Genomic DNA, 20,124 nt, shown 5'->3' with positions numbered 1-20,124 from the left:
GCGAGTGGCGGGGAGGAGAGAGAGCGAGTGGCGGGGAGGAGAGAGAGCGAGTGGCGGGGAGGAGAGAGAGCGAGTGGCGGGGAGGAGAGAGAGCGAGTGGCGGGGAGGAGAGAGAGCGAGGGCGGGGAGGAGAGAGAGCGAGTGGCGGGGAGGAGAGAGAGCGAGTGGCGGGGAGGAGAGAGAGCGAGTGGCGGGGGAGGAGAGAGAGCGAGAGTGGCGGTGGGGGAGGAGAGAGAGCGAGTGGCGGGGAGGAGAGAGAGCGAGTGGCGGGGAGGAGAGAGAGCGAGTGGCGGGGAGGAGAGAGAGCGAGTGGCGGGGAGGAGAGAGAGCGAGTGGCGGGAGGAGAGAGAGCGAGTGGCGGGGAGGAGAGAGAGCGAGTGGCGGGGAGGAGAGAGAGCGAGTGGCGGGGAGGAGAGAGAGCGAGTGGCGGGGAGGAGAGAGAGCGAGTGGCGGGGAGGAGAGAGAGCGAGTGGCGGGGAGGAGAGAGAGCGAGTGGCGGGGAGGAGAGAGAGCGAGTGGCGGGGAGGAGAGAGAGCGAGTGGCGGGGAGGAGAGAGAGCGAGTGGCGGGGAGGAGAGAGAGCCGAGTGGCGGGGAGGAGAGAGAGCGAGTGGCGGGAGGAGAGAGAGCGAGTGGCGGGGAGGAGAGAGAGCGAGTGGCGGGGAGGAGAGAGAGCGAGTGGCGGGGAGGAGAGAGAGCGAGTGGCGGGGAGGAGAGAGAGCGAGTGGCGGGGAGGAGAGAGAGCGAGTGGCGGGGAGGAGAGAGAGCGAGTGGCGGGGAGAGAGAGAGCGAGTGGCGGGGAGGAGAGAGAGCGAGTGGCGGGGAGGAGAGAGAGCGAGTGGCGGGGAGGAGAGAGAGCGAGTGGCGGGGAGGAGAGAGAGCGAGTGGCGGGAGGAGAGAGAGCGAGTGGCGGGGGAGAGAGAGCGAGTGGCGGGGAGAGAGAGAGCGAGTGGCGGGAGGAGAGAGAGCGAGTGGCGGGGAGGAGAGAGAGCGAGTGGCGGGGAGGAGGAGAGAGCGAGTGGGCGGGGAGGAGAGAGAGCGAGTGGCGGGGAGGAGAGGAGAGCGAGTGGCGGGGAGGAGAGAGAGCGAGTGGCGGGGAGGAGAGACGAGCGAGTGGCGGGGAGGAGAGAGAGCGAGTGGCGGGGAGGAGAGAGAGCGAGTGCGGGAGGAGAGAGAGCGAGTGGCGGGGAGGAGAGAGAGCGAGTGGCGGGGAGGAGAGAGAGCGAGTGGCGGGGAGGAGAGAGAGCGAGTGGCGGGGAGGAGAGAGAGCGAGTGGCGGGGAGGAGAGAGAGAGCGAGTGGCGGGGAGGAGAGAGAGAGCGAGTGGCGGGGAGGAGAGAGAGAGCGAGTGGCGGGGAGGAGAGAGAGAGCGAGTGGCTGGGAGGAGAGAGAGAGCGAGTGGCGGGGAGGAGAGAGAGAGCGAGTGGCGGGGAGGAGAGAGAGCGAGTGGCGGGGAGGAGGAGAGAGCGAGTGGCGGGAGGAGAGAGAGCGAGTGGCGGGGAGGAGAGAGAGCGAGTGGCGGGGAGGAGAGAGAGCGAGTGGCGGGGAGGAGAGAGAGCGAGTGGCGGGGAGGAGAGAGAGCGAGTGGGGAGGAGAGAGAGCGAGTGGCGGGGAGGAGAGAGAGCGAGTGGCGGGGAGGAGAGAGAGCGAGTGGCGGGGAGGAGAGAGAGCGAGTGGCGGGGAGGAGAGAGAGCGAGTGGCGGGGAGGAGAGAGAGCGAGTGGCGGGGAGGAGAGAGAGCGAGTGGCGGGGAGGAGAGAGAGCGAGTGGCGGGGAGGAGAGAGAGCGAGTGGCGGGAGGAGAGAGAGCGAGTGGCGGGGAGGAGAGAGAGCGAGTGGCGGGGAGGAGAGAGAGCGAGTGGCGGGGAGGAGAGAGAGCGAGTGCGGGGAGGAGAGAGAGCGAGTGGCGGGGAGGAGAGAGAGCGAGTGGCGGGGAGGAGGAGAGAGCGAGTGGCGGGGAGGAGAGAGAGCGAGTGGCGGGGAGGAGAGAGAGCGAGAGGCGGGGAGGAGAGAGAGCGAGAGGCGGGGAGGAGAGAGAGCGAGAGGCGGGGAGGAGAGAGAGCGAGAGGCGGGGAGAGAGAGAGCGAGAGGCGGGGAGGAGAGAGAGCGAGAGGCGGGGAGGAGAGAGAGCGAGAGGCGGGGAGGGAGAGAGAGCGAGAGGCGGGGAGGAGAGAGAGCGAGAGGCGGGAGGAGAGAGAGCGAGAGGCGGGGAGGAGAGAGAGCGAGAGGCGGGGGAGGAGAGAGAGCGAGAGGCGGGGAGGAGAGAGCGAGAGGCGGGGAGGAGAGAGAGCGAGAGGCGGGGAGGAGAGAGAGCGAGTGGCGGGGAGGAGAGAGAGCGAGTGGCGGGGAGGAGAGAGAGCGAGAGGCGGGAGGAGAGAGAGCGAGAGGCGGGGAGGAGAGAGAGCGAGAGGCGGGGAGGAGAGAGAGCGAGAGGCGGGGAGGAGAGAGAGCGAGAGGCGGGGAGGAGAGAGAGCGAGGCGGGAGGAGAGAGAGCGAGGGGCGGGGAGGAGAGAGAGCGAGGGCGGGGAGGAGAGAGAGCGAGAGGCGGGGAGGAGAGAGAGCGAGAGGCGGGGAGGAGAGAGAGCGAGAGGCGGGGAGGAGAGAGAGCGAGAGGCGGGGAGGAGAGAGAGCGAGAGGCGGGGAGGAGAGAGAGCGAGAGGCGGGGAGGAGAGAGAGCGAGAGGCGGGGAGGAGAGAGAGCGAGAGGCGGGGAGGAGAGAGAGCGAGAGGCGGGGAGGAGAGAGAGCGAGAGGCGGGGAGGAGAGAGAGAGAGAGACGGGAGGAGAGAGAGAGGCGCGGGGAGGAGAGAGAGCGAGACGGGAGGAGAGAGAGAGAGACGGGAGGAGAGAGAGAGCGACGGGAGGAGAGAGAGAGCGACGGGAGGAGAGAGAGAGCGACGACGGAGGAGAGAGAGCGACGACGGGAGGAGAGAGAGCGACGGGAGGAGAGAGAGAGAGAGAGCGACGGAGGAGAGAGAGAGAGCGAGCGACGGGAGGAGGAGAGAGAGAGAGCGAGCGACGGGAGGAGAGAGAGAGAGCGAGCGACGGGAGGAGAGAGCGAGCGACGGGAGGGAGAGAGCGAGCGACGGGAGGAGAGAGCGAGCGACGGGAGGAGAGAGCGAGCGACGGGAGGAGAGAGCGAGCGACGGGAGGAGAGAGCGAGCGACGGGAGGAGAGAGCGAGCGACGGGAGGAGAGAGCGAGCGACGGGAGGAGAGAGCGAGCGACGGAGGAGAGAGCGAGCGACGGGAGGAGAGAGCGAGCGACGGGAGGAGAGAGCGAGCGACGGGAGGAGGAGAGCGAGCGACGGGAGGAGAGAGCGAGCGACGGGAGGAGAGAGCGAGCGACGGGAGGAGAGGAGCGAGCGACGGGAGGAGAGAGCGAGCGACGGGAGGATGAGAGCGAGCGACGGGAGGAGAGAGCGAGCGACGGGAGGAGAGAGCGAGCGACGGGAGGAGAGAGCGAGCGACGGGAGGAGAGAGCGAGCGACGGGAGGAGAGAGCGAGCGACGGGAGGAGAGAGCGAGCGACGGGGAGGAGAGAGCGAGCGACGGGAGGAGAGAGCGAGCGACGGGAGGAGAGAGCGAGCGACGGGAGGAGAGAGCGAGCGACGGGAGGAGAGAGCGAGCGACGGGAGGAGAGAGCGAGCGACGGGAGGAGAGAGCGAGCGACGGAGGAGAGAGCGAGCGACGGGAGGAGAGAGCGAGCGACGGGAGGAGAGAGCGAGCGACGGGAGGAGAGAGCGAGCGACGGAGGAGAGAGCGAGCGACGGGAGGAGAGAGCGAGCGACGGGAGGAGAGAGCGAGCGACGGGAGGAGAGAGCAGAGCGACGGGAGGAGGAGAGCGAGCGACGGGAGGAGGAGAGCGAGCGACGGGAGAGAGAGCGAGCGACGGGAGGAGAGAGCGAGCGACGGAGGAGAGGAGCGAGCGACGGGAGGAGAGAGCGAGCGACGGGAGGAGAGAGCGAGCGACGGGAGGAGAGAGCGAGCGACGGGAGGAGAGAGCGAGCGACGGAGGAGATGAGCGAGCGACGGGAGGAAGAGAGCGAGCGACGGGAGGAGAGAGCGAGCGACGGGAGGAGAGAGCGAGCGACGGGAGGAGAGAGCGAGCGACGGGAGGAGAGAGCGAGCGACGGAGGAGAGAGCGAGCGACGGGAGGAGAGAGCGAGCGACGGGAGGAGAGAGCGAGCGACGGAGGAGAGAGCGAGCGACGGGAGGAGAGAGCGAGCGACGGGAGGAGAGAGCGGGAGCGACGGGAGGAGAGAGCGAGCGACGGGAGGAGAGAGCGAGCGACGGGAGGAGAGAGCGAGCGACCGGGAGGAGAGAGCGAGCGACGGGAGGAGAGAGCGAGCGACGGGAGGAGAGAGCGAGCGACGGGAGGAGAGAGCGAGCGACGGGAGGAGAGAGCGAGCGACGGGAGGAGAGAGCGAGCGACGGGAGGAGAGAGCGAGCGACGGGAGGAGAGAGCGAGCGACGGGAGGAGAGAGCGAGCGACGGGAGGAGAGAGCGAGCGACGGGAGGAGAGAGCGAGCGACGGGAGGAGAGAGCGAGCGACGGGAGGAGAGAGCGAGCGACGGAGGAGAGAGCGAGCGACGGGAGGAGAGAGCGAGCGACGGGAGGAGAGAGCGAGCGGAGGGAGGAGAGAGAGAGCGACGGGAGGAGAGAGCGAGCGGAGGGAGGAGAGAGACACGGAGGGAGAGAGAGACACGGAGGGAGGAGAGAGACACGGAGGGAGGAGAGAGACACGGAGGGAGGAGAGAGACACGGAGGGAGGAGAGAGACCACGGAGGGAGGAGAGAGACACGGAGGGAGGAGAGAGACACGGAGGGAGGAGAGAGACACGGAGGGAGGAGAGAGACACGGAGGGAGGAGAGAGACACGGAGGGAGGAGAGAGACACGGAGGGAGGAGAGAGACACGGAGGGAGGAGAGAGAGACGGAGGGAGGAGAGAGAGACGGGGAGGAGAGAGAGACGGGGAGGAGAGAGAGACGGGGAGGAGAGAGAGACGGGGAGGAGAGAGAGAGACGGGGAGGAGAGAGAGAGACGGGGAGGAGAGAGAGAGACGGGGAGGAGAGAGAGAGACGGGGAGGAGAGAGAGAGACGGGGAGGAGAGAGAGACGGGGGAGGAGAGAGAGACGGGGAGGAGAGAGAGACGGGGAGGAGAGAGAGACGGGGAGGAGAGAGAGACGGGGAGGAGAGAGAGACGGGGAGGAGAGAGAGACGGGGAGGAGAGAGAGACGGGGAGGAGAGAGAGACGGGAGGAGAGAGAGAGAGACGGGGAGGAGAGAGAGAGAGACGGGGAGGAGAGAGAGAGAGACGGGGAGAAGAGAGGAGAGAGAGACGGGGAGGAGAGAGAGAGAGAGAGAGAGAGACGGGGAGGAGAGAGAGAGAGAGAGAGAGAGAGAGAGAGAGAGACGGGGAGGAGAGAGAGACGGGGAGGAGAGAGAGAGATAGACGGGGAGGAGGAGGAGAGAGAGAGACGGGGAGGAGAGAGAGAGAGAGATGGGGAGGAGAGAAGAGAGCGAGAGAGACGGGGAGGAGAGAGAGAGACAGGGAGGAGAGAGAGAGAGAGTGAGAGACAGGGAGGAGAGACAGAGAGACGGGGAGGAGAAGGGAGAGAGAGACGGGGAGAGAGAGAGAGAGAGAGAGACAGGGAGAGAGAGAGAGAGCGTTATTCCGCAAATTTGTGGGCCTGTACCTCTCCTTCGAGCGATAAACTCAAACTTGGCAGGGACCAGGGTGTCCAGACTGACATTTAGCAGATTCAGACCAGCTTCCTTCAGACTTGGCAGCAGCCGGGCTAGATTGATGCCATTGGTGGTGACCGCTATCGTTTTCAGCTTTTCCAGCTTCCGTAGTTGGGCTGCGGGGGGTGGAGTGAGAGGAACAAACACAGGTGTGAGAACAGGTGGCAAACGACCAGTCAAAGGAGCAACCCTTGTTAAAATGAACTACTTGCACCGATATCGTTCCCTCAATGTAGTAAAGTAACAGAGCAGCGTCAAGCAAGATCCGACAGCCAGCCGCATGAGGCAATATTTAAACCGGTAACTACAAGCTCGGTTTTAAGGAAGAGTCTGAAAGGGGTGGAAAGTTATATTTGATCGGGGTGTTTAAGATCACGAGGGGTCTGGACAGAGTGGAGATGGAGAAATTGTTCCCACTGGTACAGGATTGAGAACGAGAGGGGGCATGGATTTAAGCGGAGATGGGAGAAGGACTTCTCCACACACTGTGTTTGGGATCTGAAATACACTGCCCCAGAGTCTGGTGGAAGAAGGTTCAATGAAAGATGGAACTGGATTATTATCGGAAAAGGAAGAATGTGCAGGGTTCCGGGAAGGCGGCGATCGGGGTGGGCGGGGGCCTGCACTAAGTGAATTGCTCACCAAGAGAGCCAGCACAGACACAGGGCCGAGTGGCCTCCTTCTGCACTGTAACTGTTCTGTGATTCTGAAAAGATCAGCGGGGATTGTGGATTGAACACCGCAGCTCAAGGACCAGACGGCTGAAGGCACGGCTGCTAGCCGAGTGTTAAACATTGGGGATATACGGAGGCAGGAGGGCTGGTTAATAGGGTGGTGAAAAAGGCCTACGGGGCACTTGCCGTTATCAATCGATGGACACATTACAAAAGCAGGGAGGTCATGCTGGGGTGATATAGAACATTGGTGAGGTCACAGCTCGGGTAGTGTGTGCAGTTCCGGGCACCACATTGTAGGAAGGATGTGATTGCACCGGAGGGGGTGCAGACTTGGCACGTCACAACATTCACGGCTATGGGCCAAGTGCTGGCAAATAGGTCAGGTGCTTTTGACGTGCCGGTATGGGCCGAAGGGCCTTTTCTGCACCATTGATTTCTGTGTTTCTGATGTTGAAGAGGCTGTGATTGGGGATGCAGTCAAAGTTAGTGTTCAGATGGGGAATGGACATTGTTGGAAGGGTTGCTTGGTGCCTCACTGAGAAGTTTGTACGGTCGAACATGGAGTGTTTATTAACAACTTCTAATTATGTACCCTGCATGGATGCTGACTCCTTCCTCACTGTCTACTATCACGTGACTCCCAACATCACAACGTGGACACAACTGTTTCGCCACCCACATTAACCCTTACTCTGCTGAACATCCTTATACTACAGACAGGAGTCGGGAGGTTCCGTGGATAGGTTCCGGGGCTGAGGGTGAACAGGGAGCACTGAGCAGCAGAGGCAGGAGAGGAAGGTGTGGGCGGGGGCTCCTTTCTCCAAGCACGCACGCCCCACCCTTCCCCCACAGATCTCATTGTGCTGTCAGGTGAAGCCAGCCCCCACCTCCTTGACTACATTCCTGCAGTCTTTTACATAAATTTCCAACCTGGCAAAATATTCAAAGCCCATTCGGATACCATAGTTTCAAAGTTTCGATATAGAAAACGTAGCCGAGTAGATTTCAATTTGAGGTATAATTGCATTTCGATAGCACCTGGCACGGCCTCACTCCCTCTCTCACCCCGTCCCCCATCATCCCAAAGCGCTTCACAGTCAACGATGACTTTTGAACTGTGGTAACCGTGGTAATGTTGACAACCACAGCAGTTACCCTACACACACAGCAAAATGCTAATAACCAGCATAACCCTTTTGTTGATGTTGGTTGAGCAATAAATATTGTTCAGGCACTATGGCGGACAGCTCCTTGGCCTTCCTTAAAAGGAAGGGGGCAAACAGGGACTCTGTTTAACACCTGGTCTGAACGACTGCAGCTCTGACAGTGCAGCACTCACTCAATACCGCACTGCATTTTCTGCTCAAATTTCTCAAGTGGGACTCGAACTCACAATCTCCCGACTGAAAGGTGGGCACGTTACCAACTGAGCCACACTGTTAAGGCTGAAAGAACATTTGGCCTCTAGCAAAAGAAAAAGAAACAAAAGGCGACAAGGGAAAAGTAGTTAGCAGGTAAGTTATCCCAGCGTCCATGCAGAGGGGTCTCAAGAACACTTGGTTCATTGACGAATTGCCCAGATCATTGAACTCAGGGCTCGGCCTATGAGGGATTGCAGATGCAGGCCACTGACTGGTGCTGGGCATTTAACATGGAGGTGTTCTTTGAGGAAAGCAACCTGGGCCTCAATAAAAGAGAACAGTTGTCAGTAACGCCTCAGCCGGGCTCGTGTTGGCAAAGCACTCCTGGTCTCTTCTAGGTCAGGAGGTTGTGAGCTCACCTCCCACTCCCGAGGCTTGAGCACAGAAGTCCCAAGGCTGACATTCCAGTGCAGCACTGAGGGAGTGCTGCACCGTCAGAGGAGCCATCTTTTGGACGAGGTGTTAAACCAAGGTCTCAGCTGTTCCCCCAGCTCTCTCTGTTTCGAGGAACATCAGTGAAGCTGTCCTGGGTGCTTGGCCAACACTCAATCCTCAATCAACATCACAAACTGATGATCTGGTCATAATAATGTTTCTCTTAGTGGGATCTTGCTGTGAAAGGTTGGCTGCCGCACTTCCTACACTACAATTACAACCATACATCATTGGCTGTAAAGCACATTGGGAAAATGTCTCTGTTGAGGCTGGGGCCTAAACAGGATAACTCTCGAAATCTTACTCACAGTAACTAGCCACGGATTTCACCACCACACGACACGCACCGCTCGAAGGCACGGCCCGACTTACCGACAATTTGCACCACGTCGGGCCTGATGAGGGGTTCGCCGCCCGTCAGACGGATCTTATTGACTCCTTCCGTCACGAAGAGCCCGGCCAGGGCGACAATCTCCTCGGAGGTGAGAACCTTCGACTTGGGGGTGAGCTTCACCCCTTCCTCGGGCATGCAGTACTGACCTGGGGGGGGGGGGGGGGGGGGGGGGGGAAAGAAAGCAGAAACTGCTCGTCAGCCGGGCCTTCCATCACCAACGGCCGAGGAAAGGGGGCGGGATAGAAGTCCATCCTCCTTCTCCGCCTCTTCCGACAGCGACGGGGCAGAAAGTCAAACCAACAGTGTGGGAGAGGCGGATGACCATGTTAATACTTCAGGACAAAGATGGAACCACAGAGCAGGGAAGGCAAGGACTCGGCCCATTCTAAGCAGAGCAGATCTTGGACCGGGCCATCCACATTTACTGTTGATTCATGTATTTTGTCAACACTCACACGGCCTGGTTGCCCAGTGAGATTCACTGCCCTTGGAACTGTGCTCCCAGGAGAGTCAATACCGGATGGTTCGATCCCTCTCAGGGGCACAAGTTGTCCTCCATTTTTCCAACGCGAGGGCAAAACACCGATGTGGCCTGTTTACTTCAATGTTTTGTCATCAAGTTCTTTTCGTGAATGTGATGGGATTTTTCTTTTGAAACAAAAAGCATTCAAAATGCTGTCAGAGAAGTGAGAGAGAGAGAGAGAAATTCAGCTCACTCAGGCCGAGTGCCTCACATTCAAAATAGAGGCAGGCATAGGCTACTCATGCTCTCGACCGCGCTCCACCATTCAATAAGATCATGGCTGAAGGGATGGTGGTATCTACTCCATTTTCCATCCTACCCATTTTGACTCCCTCGTCAATTAAGAATCTATCTAACTCAGCATTGAAAATATTCAGGCAATCTGCTTCCATTGCTCTCTGCAACTCACGAACCTCAAGAGAAAAAAGTTCTCCTCATCCCCATCTTAAATGGGAGACCCCCCTTATTTTTAAACTGTGTCCTCCTGGTTCTGGTCTCGCCCGCAAGAGGAAACATCCTATCAGCATCCGCACTGCCAAGTCCCCTCAGGGTCTTGTGTATTTTAATAAGGTTACCTCTCATTCTCCTAAACTCCATTGGATTCAGGCCCAACCTGTCCAATCTTTCCTCATGGAATAACCACCTAATTTCGGGAATCATCCCGGTGAATCTTTCCTGAAAGGCTTCCAGTGAACTGAGACCCCTTCTTAAATAAGGAGACCAAAATTGCGGACAGTACTGCAAATGGGCGGCACGGTGGTTAGCACTGCTGCCTCACAGCGCCAGGGACCCGGGTTCAGTCCTGACCTTGGGTCGCTGTTTGCGCGGAGTTTGTACCTTCTCCCCGTGTCTGTGTGGGTTTCCTCCGGGCGCTCCTATTGCAGTCCAAAGATGTGCAGATTAGGTGGATTGGCCATGTTAAGTTGCCCCTCAGTGTCCAACCCGTTAGGTGGGGTTATGGGGATAGTGTGGGGCAGTGGGCCTCTCTTTTGGAGGGGCAGTGCAGACTCAATGGACCAAACAGCCTCCTTCCTCACCGCAGGAATTCTATGGAATATGGTCTCACCAATGCCCCGTACAAGTGCAGCAAAGCATCCCAACTTTTATATTCCATTTGCCTTGCAACGAACAACATTCCAAGCTCGTTCCTAACCACTTGCTGTAACTGCGTACTCGCGTTTTGTGGTTCGTGTACGAGGGCGCCCAGATCCCACTGTGCTCAGAGTTCTGCAAACTCCCTTATTATTATATTATTTAAATAAATAGGCTGCTTTTTTTACTGTGATCAGAATCAACCCCAAACTCACAGCAGCACCTGACTCCCCAAACCCACTCCGGACATCTTCCTGTTCACATTAACAGTGTAGGGGAGCTTTACTGAGCACCGGATGCTGCCATAGTTGCCCATAATGCCTATTTCAGGAAAGGTATCCTATTTATTCTACAGCACTAACATCGGCTGACTAGATTACAAATAACAGACTGGCGACCAGAACGTCGGATATTTAGCCCAGAGGAATAGACTCTGCTGGGTGCCCGGTCATGGAAGGGTTAAAGGTGAACTTACATCGCAGGTTACACTTTTCCGTCAGGGAGATCCGGAGGTAGCTGTGCCGCCTCCCAAAACTGTCCGTCAGGAAGGCAGAGAAAGGCAGAGGCTCACGGAGGAAGCGACGCCTCTCCTGAAGGCTCAGTTCATCCTGAAAAGGAAGAGCGAGTTGTGACGAGGAGGGAAAAGAAAACAGCTTTCACGTAACTCGTATACAAACATATGATAGGCCGCTCAGCCCCTCGAGCCTGCTCCACCATTCAATATGGCTGATCTGAATGTAACCTTCCTTTGTATCGATTTGTCTTGCCAGCATTGATGTGTTGTGCGGCATTGTGCTAAATGGAATAGACGAACAGTTCGAGCAACTCAAGACTGGGCATCCGTGAGGTGCTCTGGGCCATCAGCAGCAGCAGAATTGCAATTAACCACAACCTGCAACTTCATGGCCCGGCATGTCCCCCACCCTACCTTTACCACCAAGCCAGGGGATCATCCCTGGTTGAATGAAGAGTGCAAGGGGGCATGCCAGGAGCAGCACCAGACACACCGAAAAACTGAGGGGTCTACCTGGTGTCGCTGCAACACTGGCGTACTTGCATGCAAAACAGAGCTAAGCAATTCCACAACCAACGGATCAGACCCAAGCTCTGCAGTCCTGCCACATTGACCATGCAAAATTGCCCCTTAATTGGAAAAATTAACGAAAAAGATGTGGGGATGTCCGCAGATGACTGCACAATGGTCCGCCCCATTCACCACTCCTCAGATAATGAAGCAGTCCATGTCCAAATGCAGCAAGACCTGGACAATATCCAAGCTTGGGCTGAGAAGTGGCAAGCTACATTCAGGCCACTCAAGTGGCAGGTAATGATGATCTCCAATAAGGGAGAACCAAACCATCACCTCTTGACATTCAATGGTGTTACCATCGCTGAATCATCCACCATCAACCACTGACGAGAAACTAAACTGCACTAACCATATAATTGCTGTGCTACAAGATCTCCTGACTCCCCAAAGCCTGTCCACCATCTACAAGGCACAAGTCAGGAGTGTAATGGAATACTCTCCACTTGCCTGGATGAGTGCAGCTCCAACAAGAGGCTCAACACCTTCCAGGGCAAAGATGTTCACCTGATTCACATCCCTTTCACAAACATTCACTCCCTCCACCACTGACACAGTGGAGCCGTACTGACACACAGTGGCAGCCGTGTGTATCATCTACGGGATACACTGCAGTAACTCACCAAGACTCCTCAGGCAGCACCTTCCAAACCCACGACCACTACCATCTAGAAGGGCAACAGCAGCAGATACCTGGGAACCCCACCACCTGGAGGCTCACCTCCAAGTCACTCACCACCCTGACTTGGAAATGTATCGCCACTCCTTCAGTGTCACTGGGGCAACATCCTGGAACTCCCTCCCTAACAGCACAATGGGTGTACCTACACCTCGCTGTCTGCAGCGCTTCAAGAAGGCAGCTCACCGCCACCTTCTGAAGGGCACCTAGGGATGGGCAAAAAAATACAGGCCTATCCAGCGGCCCCCACACTGGATGCATCGAAAAACTGCCAACTCATGCTGAGGTCTAATTCCAGTTCGCCAGGATGACTTGCAAGCGAGTGGGTGGTACGGGCAGAGAGAAATCTGGGGGTCGAAAGAGAAACGGGCAAGGACAACGCCAGGGAGGAACAGGGATTCAAGAGTCAGACAGTGAGAGAAGACAATGAAGAGACAGGAATCGACAAAGAAACACACTTGCTTGCAGAAAATGGAAAAAAGTTTGAAAAACACTTTGGTTTGGGAGTGATCGCCTGTGAGAATATATTTTACTATCTGATTACATTCAGAGTCAGGAACAGTCGCCACGGTGACCGAACAATCTCTCCAGAGCATTGGACTTTGGATTAGTCAAGAGAAGCGGGGAAAACAAAGGGCAAGAGCACCGAGACCTTACAGATTACCGGAAACTATTACGAAAAGGAACCTCTCTCTTGATTCCAGCAGGCTCAAAAACATTCCCAGGGAACATGGTGACATTTCAGCACAGCCCGTGGCCAAAACCACCTCTGTCCACACAGATATCGTGACTCATTCCCCAGAAACAGAATGAAATTTGCTCCCCCCGCCTTCCTCCTCCCCCACCGTTCACCAGCACCCACCTCAAGCTCCTCATCAATCCTGTCATAAACCCATGTGTTGCCTGGCCCCCTTTAGCGGAGGAGTTTTCAAACATCAACTGACCCCCCCCCCCCCCCCCCACCACCACCACCAAACCGCACCCAGACTTGGTTGTGGCAGATGACCACCAGCTTTACCAAAGTGACCGGCTGAAGTGGGCATCTTCAAAGAGAGAGAGGTGGACAAGCGGAGAGTTTTACTTTTACTGGGAGGATTCTGGCATTCGGAGTCCAGGCCGCTGATGGTGGAGCAATTTAAACGGAGGTTAGCGCGAGCCGAGGACGGAAACTGAGAAGCCCTGGGATCTCAGAGGGTCGACGCTTTAAAGGGTGACTTCAGACAAACAACGAACATTTCTACCCAAAGCTGCATCTCTTGCATGAGAGAAAGGCTGACTTTTGTTTCTCCGGCATTTTTATTGCACGTTGCACGAATTATTGACAGTCAAGGAAGCAGCTTTATGTGGGATCTGGTGCCAACACCTGCTGTTCTCACTACAAGACACAATAGATTTGATTCCATGAGGGACTGTCTAACATTTTGTTTCAGACTATGCAACACAATGATGTAACTACCAATCCCAGTTTGATTACCGCCCCATGTGAAAACAGGCTCTTCTTCCCTTTCAGATGCTGACTCCCATGTCCTGTACTTCCATTTTGTTTTGTTTCCAATCCAGCCTCTCCCTACACCCACCACCCTGTCACCTTTGGCTCGAGTCAAGTTCAACATGACACCAAACGATGGGACGCCTAAAGGCACTTGTTTGCTCATCGGTCAAATTGCTGTATTTACGGTGCGCTCCAGGCACTTCACAGGGGCGTTTCCAACCAATATTTGACCCCGAGCCACGTGGCAGCCATCTTAGGTTAGATGTCCACAAACATGGGCAAAAAGGCAGACTTTAAGCTGTGTCTTAAAAGAGAGGTGGAGAGTGCAGGGAAGGAATGCCAGAGCTTGAGGCCCAAGGGTAGTAATGGTGGAGCAAGAATGGACAAGAGAACAGACACGATTTCTCAGAGGATTGTGCGCTGGAGGACATTGCAGAAATAGGAAGGTTGGGAAGATCGTGGGAGGATTTGAAAACAAAGATAAGAATTTTCAAGTTGAAGCAACGCCTGGCCGTGGGGACAATGCAGGCCAGCGAGCACAGGGGCGATGGGCGAACGGGATTTGGGCAAGTTAATATATAAACAGCAGAGGTCTGGACGAGTCAAGTTTATGGAGGGTGTAAGGTAGGAAAAGTGGCCAGGTGTGCCTTGGAATAGCCGAGTCTGGAGATGAAGAAGGCATGGATGATGGTTTCAGGAGCAAAGGAGTTGAGTCAGGGGTCAGCGACTGGCCCTTTAGTGGAGGTGGAAGCACGTGTTGTTTGTAATAACGAGGGGACTGGAGGCACAGCTCAGGGCCAAATCGAGCGTTAAGCTGGCGGACATCGTCACTGCCCGACACCTTTCACACCATTTTGATGCACTCGGATAGAAAACACGCACCGTTCTTTCTGAATTTGTTGGCGCGTAACGCCACGAGGACACATGGCTCTTTACCCTCCCAAACCAAAGAGAAATCATTAAACCTTTGCCAAGGCAGTCCTCAATATTCAGTCGCTCTAGAAGCAGGAACCAGATTCGTAAGTGCCCACTCAGCAGGTACGGCACCATTCAATTCAGAGTTAATTTCATGCATCCATTTTGCGTAAATGCAAAATAGTGGGGCAGCCCCTGCAAATATTATCACATATCCAGAGGCTGCCTCGCAAACATTGACAAACAATCGCCAAACAGCCCAAGCCAATATTGACATACTTCTGGGAACTCTCTAATGACTGGCATACTGCTGGGAAACTCTTCCTCGTCAACTGTCGACAAATGCTTGGCAGTCGCTATCCAATACATGTCAACACAAACTGCAGCGAGTACTGGCTGTTAAAATCTAATCCAACACTGGTCGTCATGGAGATGTACTGCAAATATATAAACCCCTCAGTTCCCACATCCCATGCTAAGTTCTGGTAGCCACAATATTTCTATGGGTAGACCAGTTCAGTTTCTGGCTACCCCCAGGATGTTGATAGCGAGAGGTTCAGCAATGGCAATGCCACTGAATGTCATGGGATGATAGTTAGATCCTCTCTTGCTGAAGATGGTCACTGCCCGACACTTGTGTGGCACGAATGTGACTCATGCCAGAGGTGAGGCGAGAGTGACTTCCCTTAAATCAAGGCAGCATTGGACCGAGTATGGCATCAAGGACCCCAGTAAAACTAGAGTCACTGGGAATCAGGGAAATCCCTCCGCTGGTTGGAGTCATACCTGGCATAAAGGAGGATGGTTGTGGCGGTTGGAGGTCAATCATCTCAGCTCCAGGACATCATTGCAGGAGTCCTCAGGGTAGTACCCCAGGCCCAGCCATCTTCAGCTGCTTCATCAATGACCTCCCTTCCATCACAAGGTCTGAAGTGGGGATGACTGCACAATGTTCAGCACCATTCGCGACTCCTCAGATAATGAAGCAGTCCATGTCCAAATGCAGCAAGACCTGGACAATACCGAGGCTTGGGCTGACAAGTGGCAAGTTACATTCGCCACAAGTGCCAGGCAATGACCATCTCCCACAAGAGAGAATCTATCCATCGTCACATGGTATTTAATGGCATTACCATCGCTGATTACCCCACGATCAACATCATAGGGGTCACAATTGACCAGACACTGAACTGGACTAGCATATTAATACTGTGGCTACCAGGCTAGGGACCCACTTCCTGATGTCCTCAAAGCCTGTCCACCATCTACAAGGCACAAGTCAGGAGTGTGATGGAATACTCTCCACTTGCCTGGATGAGTGCAGCTCCAACAACACTCAAGAAGCTCTACACCAACCAGGACAAAATAGCCCTTCCACAAACATTAAAACTCTCCACCGCTGACAACAGTGGCAGCTTGTGTACCATCTACAAGATGGACTGCAGTAACTCACCAAGGTTACCTGGAGGTTCCTCTCCATGTCACTCACCATCCTGACTTGGAAACATATCGCCGTTCCTTCACTGGCACTGGGGCAAAATTCTGGAACTCCCTCCCTAACAGCAGAAGGCGTAGCTTGTTTTTTTTATTTGTTCATGGGACGTGGGCATCGCAGGCTATGCCAGCATTTATTGCCCATCCCTAATTGCCCTTGAGGGGGAAGTTAAGCGTCAACCAGGGTTAAATAATAAGTCGCTTGTCACAAGTAGGATTCAATTAAGTTACTGTGAAAAGCCCCTTGTCACCACATTCCGGCACCTGTTCGGGGAGGCCGGTACGAGAACTGAACCCCCGCTGCTGGCCTTGTTCTGTCTTGCAAGCCAGCTGTTTAGCCCACTGTGCTAAAGCAGGATTCTTGGAAGTGTGGAGGAACAGAGGGATTTTGGGGTCCATGTAGATAGATCCCTCAAAGTTGCCACCCAGGTTGATAGGGTTGTTAAGAAGGCGTATGGGGTGTTGGCTTTCATTAACAGGGGGATTGAGTTGAAGAGTCGCGAGGTTTTGCTGCAGCTTTATAAAACCCTGGTTAGACCACACTTGGAATATTGTGTCCAGTTCTGGTCGCCCCATTATAGGAAGGATGTGGATGCTTTGGAGAGGGTGCAGAGGAGATTTACCAGGATGCTGCCTGGACTATGTCTTATGAAGAAAGGTTGAGGGAACTAGGGCTTTTCTCACTGGAGTGAAGAAGGAAGAGAGGTGACTTGCTAGAGGTGTACAAGGTGCTGAGAGGCATGGATAGAGTGGATAGCGAGAGACTTTTCCACAGGGCGGAAATGGCTGTCACAAAGGGACATCATTTTAAGGTGATTGGATGAAGGTATAGGGGAGATGTCAGAGGTCGGTTCTTTACACAGAGAGTGGTGGGCGTGTGGAATGCACTGCCAGCAGAGGTGGTGGAGTCAGAGTCATTAGGAACATTTAAGCAACTCTTAGACAGGCACATGAACAGCAGTAAATTGAAGGGGTTGTTGGTTAGGTTGATCTTAGATTAGGATAAATGGTCGGCACAACATCGTGGGCCGAAGGGCCTGTACTGTGCTGTACTGTTCTATGTTCACATTGTGGGTCTGGAGCCACATTTAGGCCAGACCAGGTGAGGACAGCGGATTTCCTCCCCTAAAGGACATTTGTGAACCAGATGGGTTTTAACGACAATCGACAATGGTTTCATGGTCATCATTAGATTTTTAATTCCAGATTTTTTTAAAAATTCAATTCAAATTACAACATCTGCAATGGCAGGATTTGAAACTGGATCCCCAGAGCATTACTCTGGGTCTCTGGTTTACTAGATCAGTGACAAGACAACTATGCCACCACCACCCCTACACCTCAAGGACTGCAGCGGTTCAAGAAGGCAGCTGATCACCACCTTCTGAAGGGCAACTAGGGATGGGCAATAAATGCTGGCCTCACCAGCAACGCCCACGTAAATGAATTTTTTTTTTTTAAAGACCAAAAACTGTACACAGCACTCTCCAAGTGCAGTCCCGCTAATGCCTTGCACAGCCTGTGGCAATTTATACTCTATCCCCCCTGCAACACTGCCAACTTTCTCATTGCATTGCTAATTATGTGCTGTTCCTGCATGTCAACGTTTTGTGATTCACATAGGAGGAATCGAGATTCCTTCTGAACCGCAGCATTCTTCAGTGTTTCTCCATCTAAATTATATTTTGCTTCTCTATTCTTCCTGCCCAAGTGGGTAACCGATCAGAGAGACGGGAGCAAAAGGTCCCACAGCACTATTTCTGCAGGGAGAATGGCCAGTGGCCAATACCCCTAAACCAACAACACTAAAAGCAGAGTCTTCAGGCCATTCGTTAGTCTTTAGTGGGAGCTTGCTGTGCATAAACCACCTGTCCAGTTTCCAAAAAGGGCAACAGTGAAGTACTTCGACAGTTTTAAAGGGTTTTGGGACGCCCTGAAGCAAGTTCTATCCCTCCCACGGATGTTGGAGTTTCCAAAGCACTTTCTGTTCCCAGATCCCTCTGCCAACATTTTCGACAGTGGCTGCCTTTCAAGCCTGTCCCTGAAGTTAACTGATAGAATGGGCATGTGTCTTCCTACACCGCCCCCCCCTCCACATACACACTTCCCCACAACATACTTTCCCATTCTCCCAGTTTCTCCCATTCTCCCAGTTTCCCATCACATCTGTTCAGATAATTTCACCTTTCATACTAGTGTTCCCGATATACCTTTGTGTTCCCCTTCCCTTCCAGCTCTGATAGGGTTATTCCCTGCACAAGACCCCGTCCAGTCCATCATCACCTCCGTGCCCTCCCACAGCACCTTCCTCGTAAGCTCAGGAGATACATTACCTGTGCTTTTATCTCCTCTCTCCTCACTGTCCCAAGGCCCAAACGCTCCTTCCATGTGAAACAGCGATTTAGTTGTGCACTTCTTTCAATTTAGTCTACCACAGGGCTAAAGAGCTGGCTTTTAAAGCAGAACACGGCAGGCCAGCAGTCCGGGTTCAATTCCCGTACCAGCCTCCCCGAACAGGCGCCGGAATGTGGCGACTAGGAGCTTTTCACAGTAACTTCATTTGAATCCTCCTTGTGACAATAAGCGATTTTCATTTAATTTCATCCTGTATTTGTTGCTTATGCCTGTGACCTCCTCTACACTGGGGAGATCATACACTCAGGAGTGGGGACACTCAGGAGTGGGGACTGACCGCTTTGTGGAAGATCGCCAGTGTTCAGTCCACAAGTGTGACCCTCAAGCTTCCAACCCAGAGAGTGGGAGATGGGATCAAGGTGGAGAATTGAAACGTTGTCCCCACTCAAAACTCAAGGAACAGCATCACACCTTCGACCAGGCATCTCCCAGCCTTAACAATTTCAGATCAGGAACTCTGTTCCCAATTTTGTCAGACAGTAGTTGTTGGTGCTTTTCCCATTTACCCTTGTTTTCCTACATTGCAACAGTGATCACAATTCCAAAGTACTCCACTGGCTGTAAAGCACTTTGACACAGAGTCAGTGAGGTCTACAGCACAGAAAAGGCCCTCCACCCATTGTGTCTGAGCCAGTCAAAAACCACCGTCTGATTATTTTTTTTGTTAAAATTTAGAGTCCCCAATTCTTTTTTTTCTCCAATTGAGGGCCAATTTTAGCGTGGCCAATCCACCTACCGTGCACACCTTTGGGTTGCGAGGGTGAGACCTACGCAGACACGGGGAGAATGTGCAAACTCCACACGGACAGTGACCCGAGGCCATTATTCACAACAGGTAAGTTGTGTAAAGGGCTATGTAAATTAAAGTCCTTCTTTCGCCTCTCCAACTACCTTGACGCTCTTTGCCCTGCACTTTCACACCTCTGATCATTTGACTTTTCCTGACATTCGCCCTTATCACACTTTCCCTTTTGTTCTTTACCAACCCCCCCCCCCCCCGTCCTTCTGCATTGACTGCAATCTTTAACTTTCGACCAGTTCTGATGAAAATTCAACTTCGAAACATTAACCCCGCAGTTGTTTGTTTCCACCTCTCGCCTCCCATTCTGCTTCCAATCGTTCGTTTTCCACTTTGTGAACTTGGCAGCGACTTTAAAACGCACACATCTGCAGCTGCAGTAATGTGCAAGACCCGGGACTGACATATGCCAAAGAGAGAGAGAGAGAGGTTGGGAGGAGGGGGTGGCAGTGAGAAATACCTCTGATCGGGGCAAGAACTTTCTTTACAAAACAAAAATAAACTTCGCAAACTCACTTTTGCAGCGACCCCCTTCGATGCAGGCTCCGGCTGCGGGGCACTGGCCGTGCACTGTCCCCGGAATGAGGAGCTGCCGAAGCGGTTCCTCCAAAGCTGCTTGGCTGCTCTGTGCAGGAGGAGAACCGGAGACGCCGCTGCTGCTGCTGCTGGCGGAGCCATGGCTTGGGCAGCTCTCCCCGGGGCGCGAGGGAAAGAACCAGCCTGGTTCGCGCAGCCAAGCGGAACCCTGGACAATCACCTGTCAATCATCGGGGCAGGGGGCGGGGAGCCAGCGCGCGCATGCTCCTCGGAGCGCTGCAGTCTGGGGGCTGTAGTCCCTTGGGGAGGGGGCCCTCAGTGGAAAACATTGAACGGCGGGGGTGGCGGGAACTACAATCGCTGCCCGGCCCTCCTGTGGACCCCACACGTAGGTTGCAAAAGGATATGCGGCCTTATTTGGAATGAG

The 20,124-nt window shown here is 54.9% G+C and overlaps 1 protein-coding gene across 1 annotated transcript in view; it reads right to left on the bottom strand.

The window, feature by feature from the left end:
- mocs1 (molybdenum cofactor synthesis 1) overlaps positions 1-19,899 on the bottom strand; it is a 69,681-nt gene extending 49,782 nt beyond the window's left edge. Inside the window, exons 1-4 of the mRNA XM_072500171.1 lie at positions 19,677-19,899; positions 10,755-10,887; positions 8,643-8,810; positions 5,642-5,853 (exon numbers count right to left, since the gene is read on the bottom strand). Coding sequence (XP_072356272.1) covers positions 5,642-5,853; positions 8,643-8,810; positions 10,755-10,887; positions 19,677-19,838 — 675 coding nt within the window. The 5' untranslated portion in view covers positions 19,839-19,899. The remainder of the gene's footprint in view (positions 1-5,641; positions 5,854-8,642; positions 8,811-10,754; positions 10,888-19,676) is intronic.
- Positions 19,900-20,124: the final 225 nt, after the last annotated feature.

The sequence above is a fragment of the Scyliorhinus torazame genome, chromosome 4, assembly GCF_047496885.1.
Source record: "Scyliorhinus torazame isolate Kashiwa2021f chromosome 4, sScyTor2.1, whole genome shotgun sequence".
Lineage (NCBI taxonomy): Eukaryota > Metazoa > Chordata > Chondrichthyes > Carcharhiniformes > Scyliorhinidae > Scyliorhinus > Scyliorhinus torazame.
This window is presented reverse-complemented; position numbering and strand designations above follow the sequence as displayed.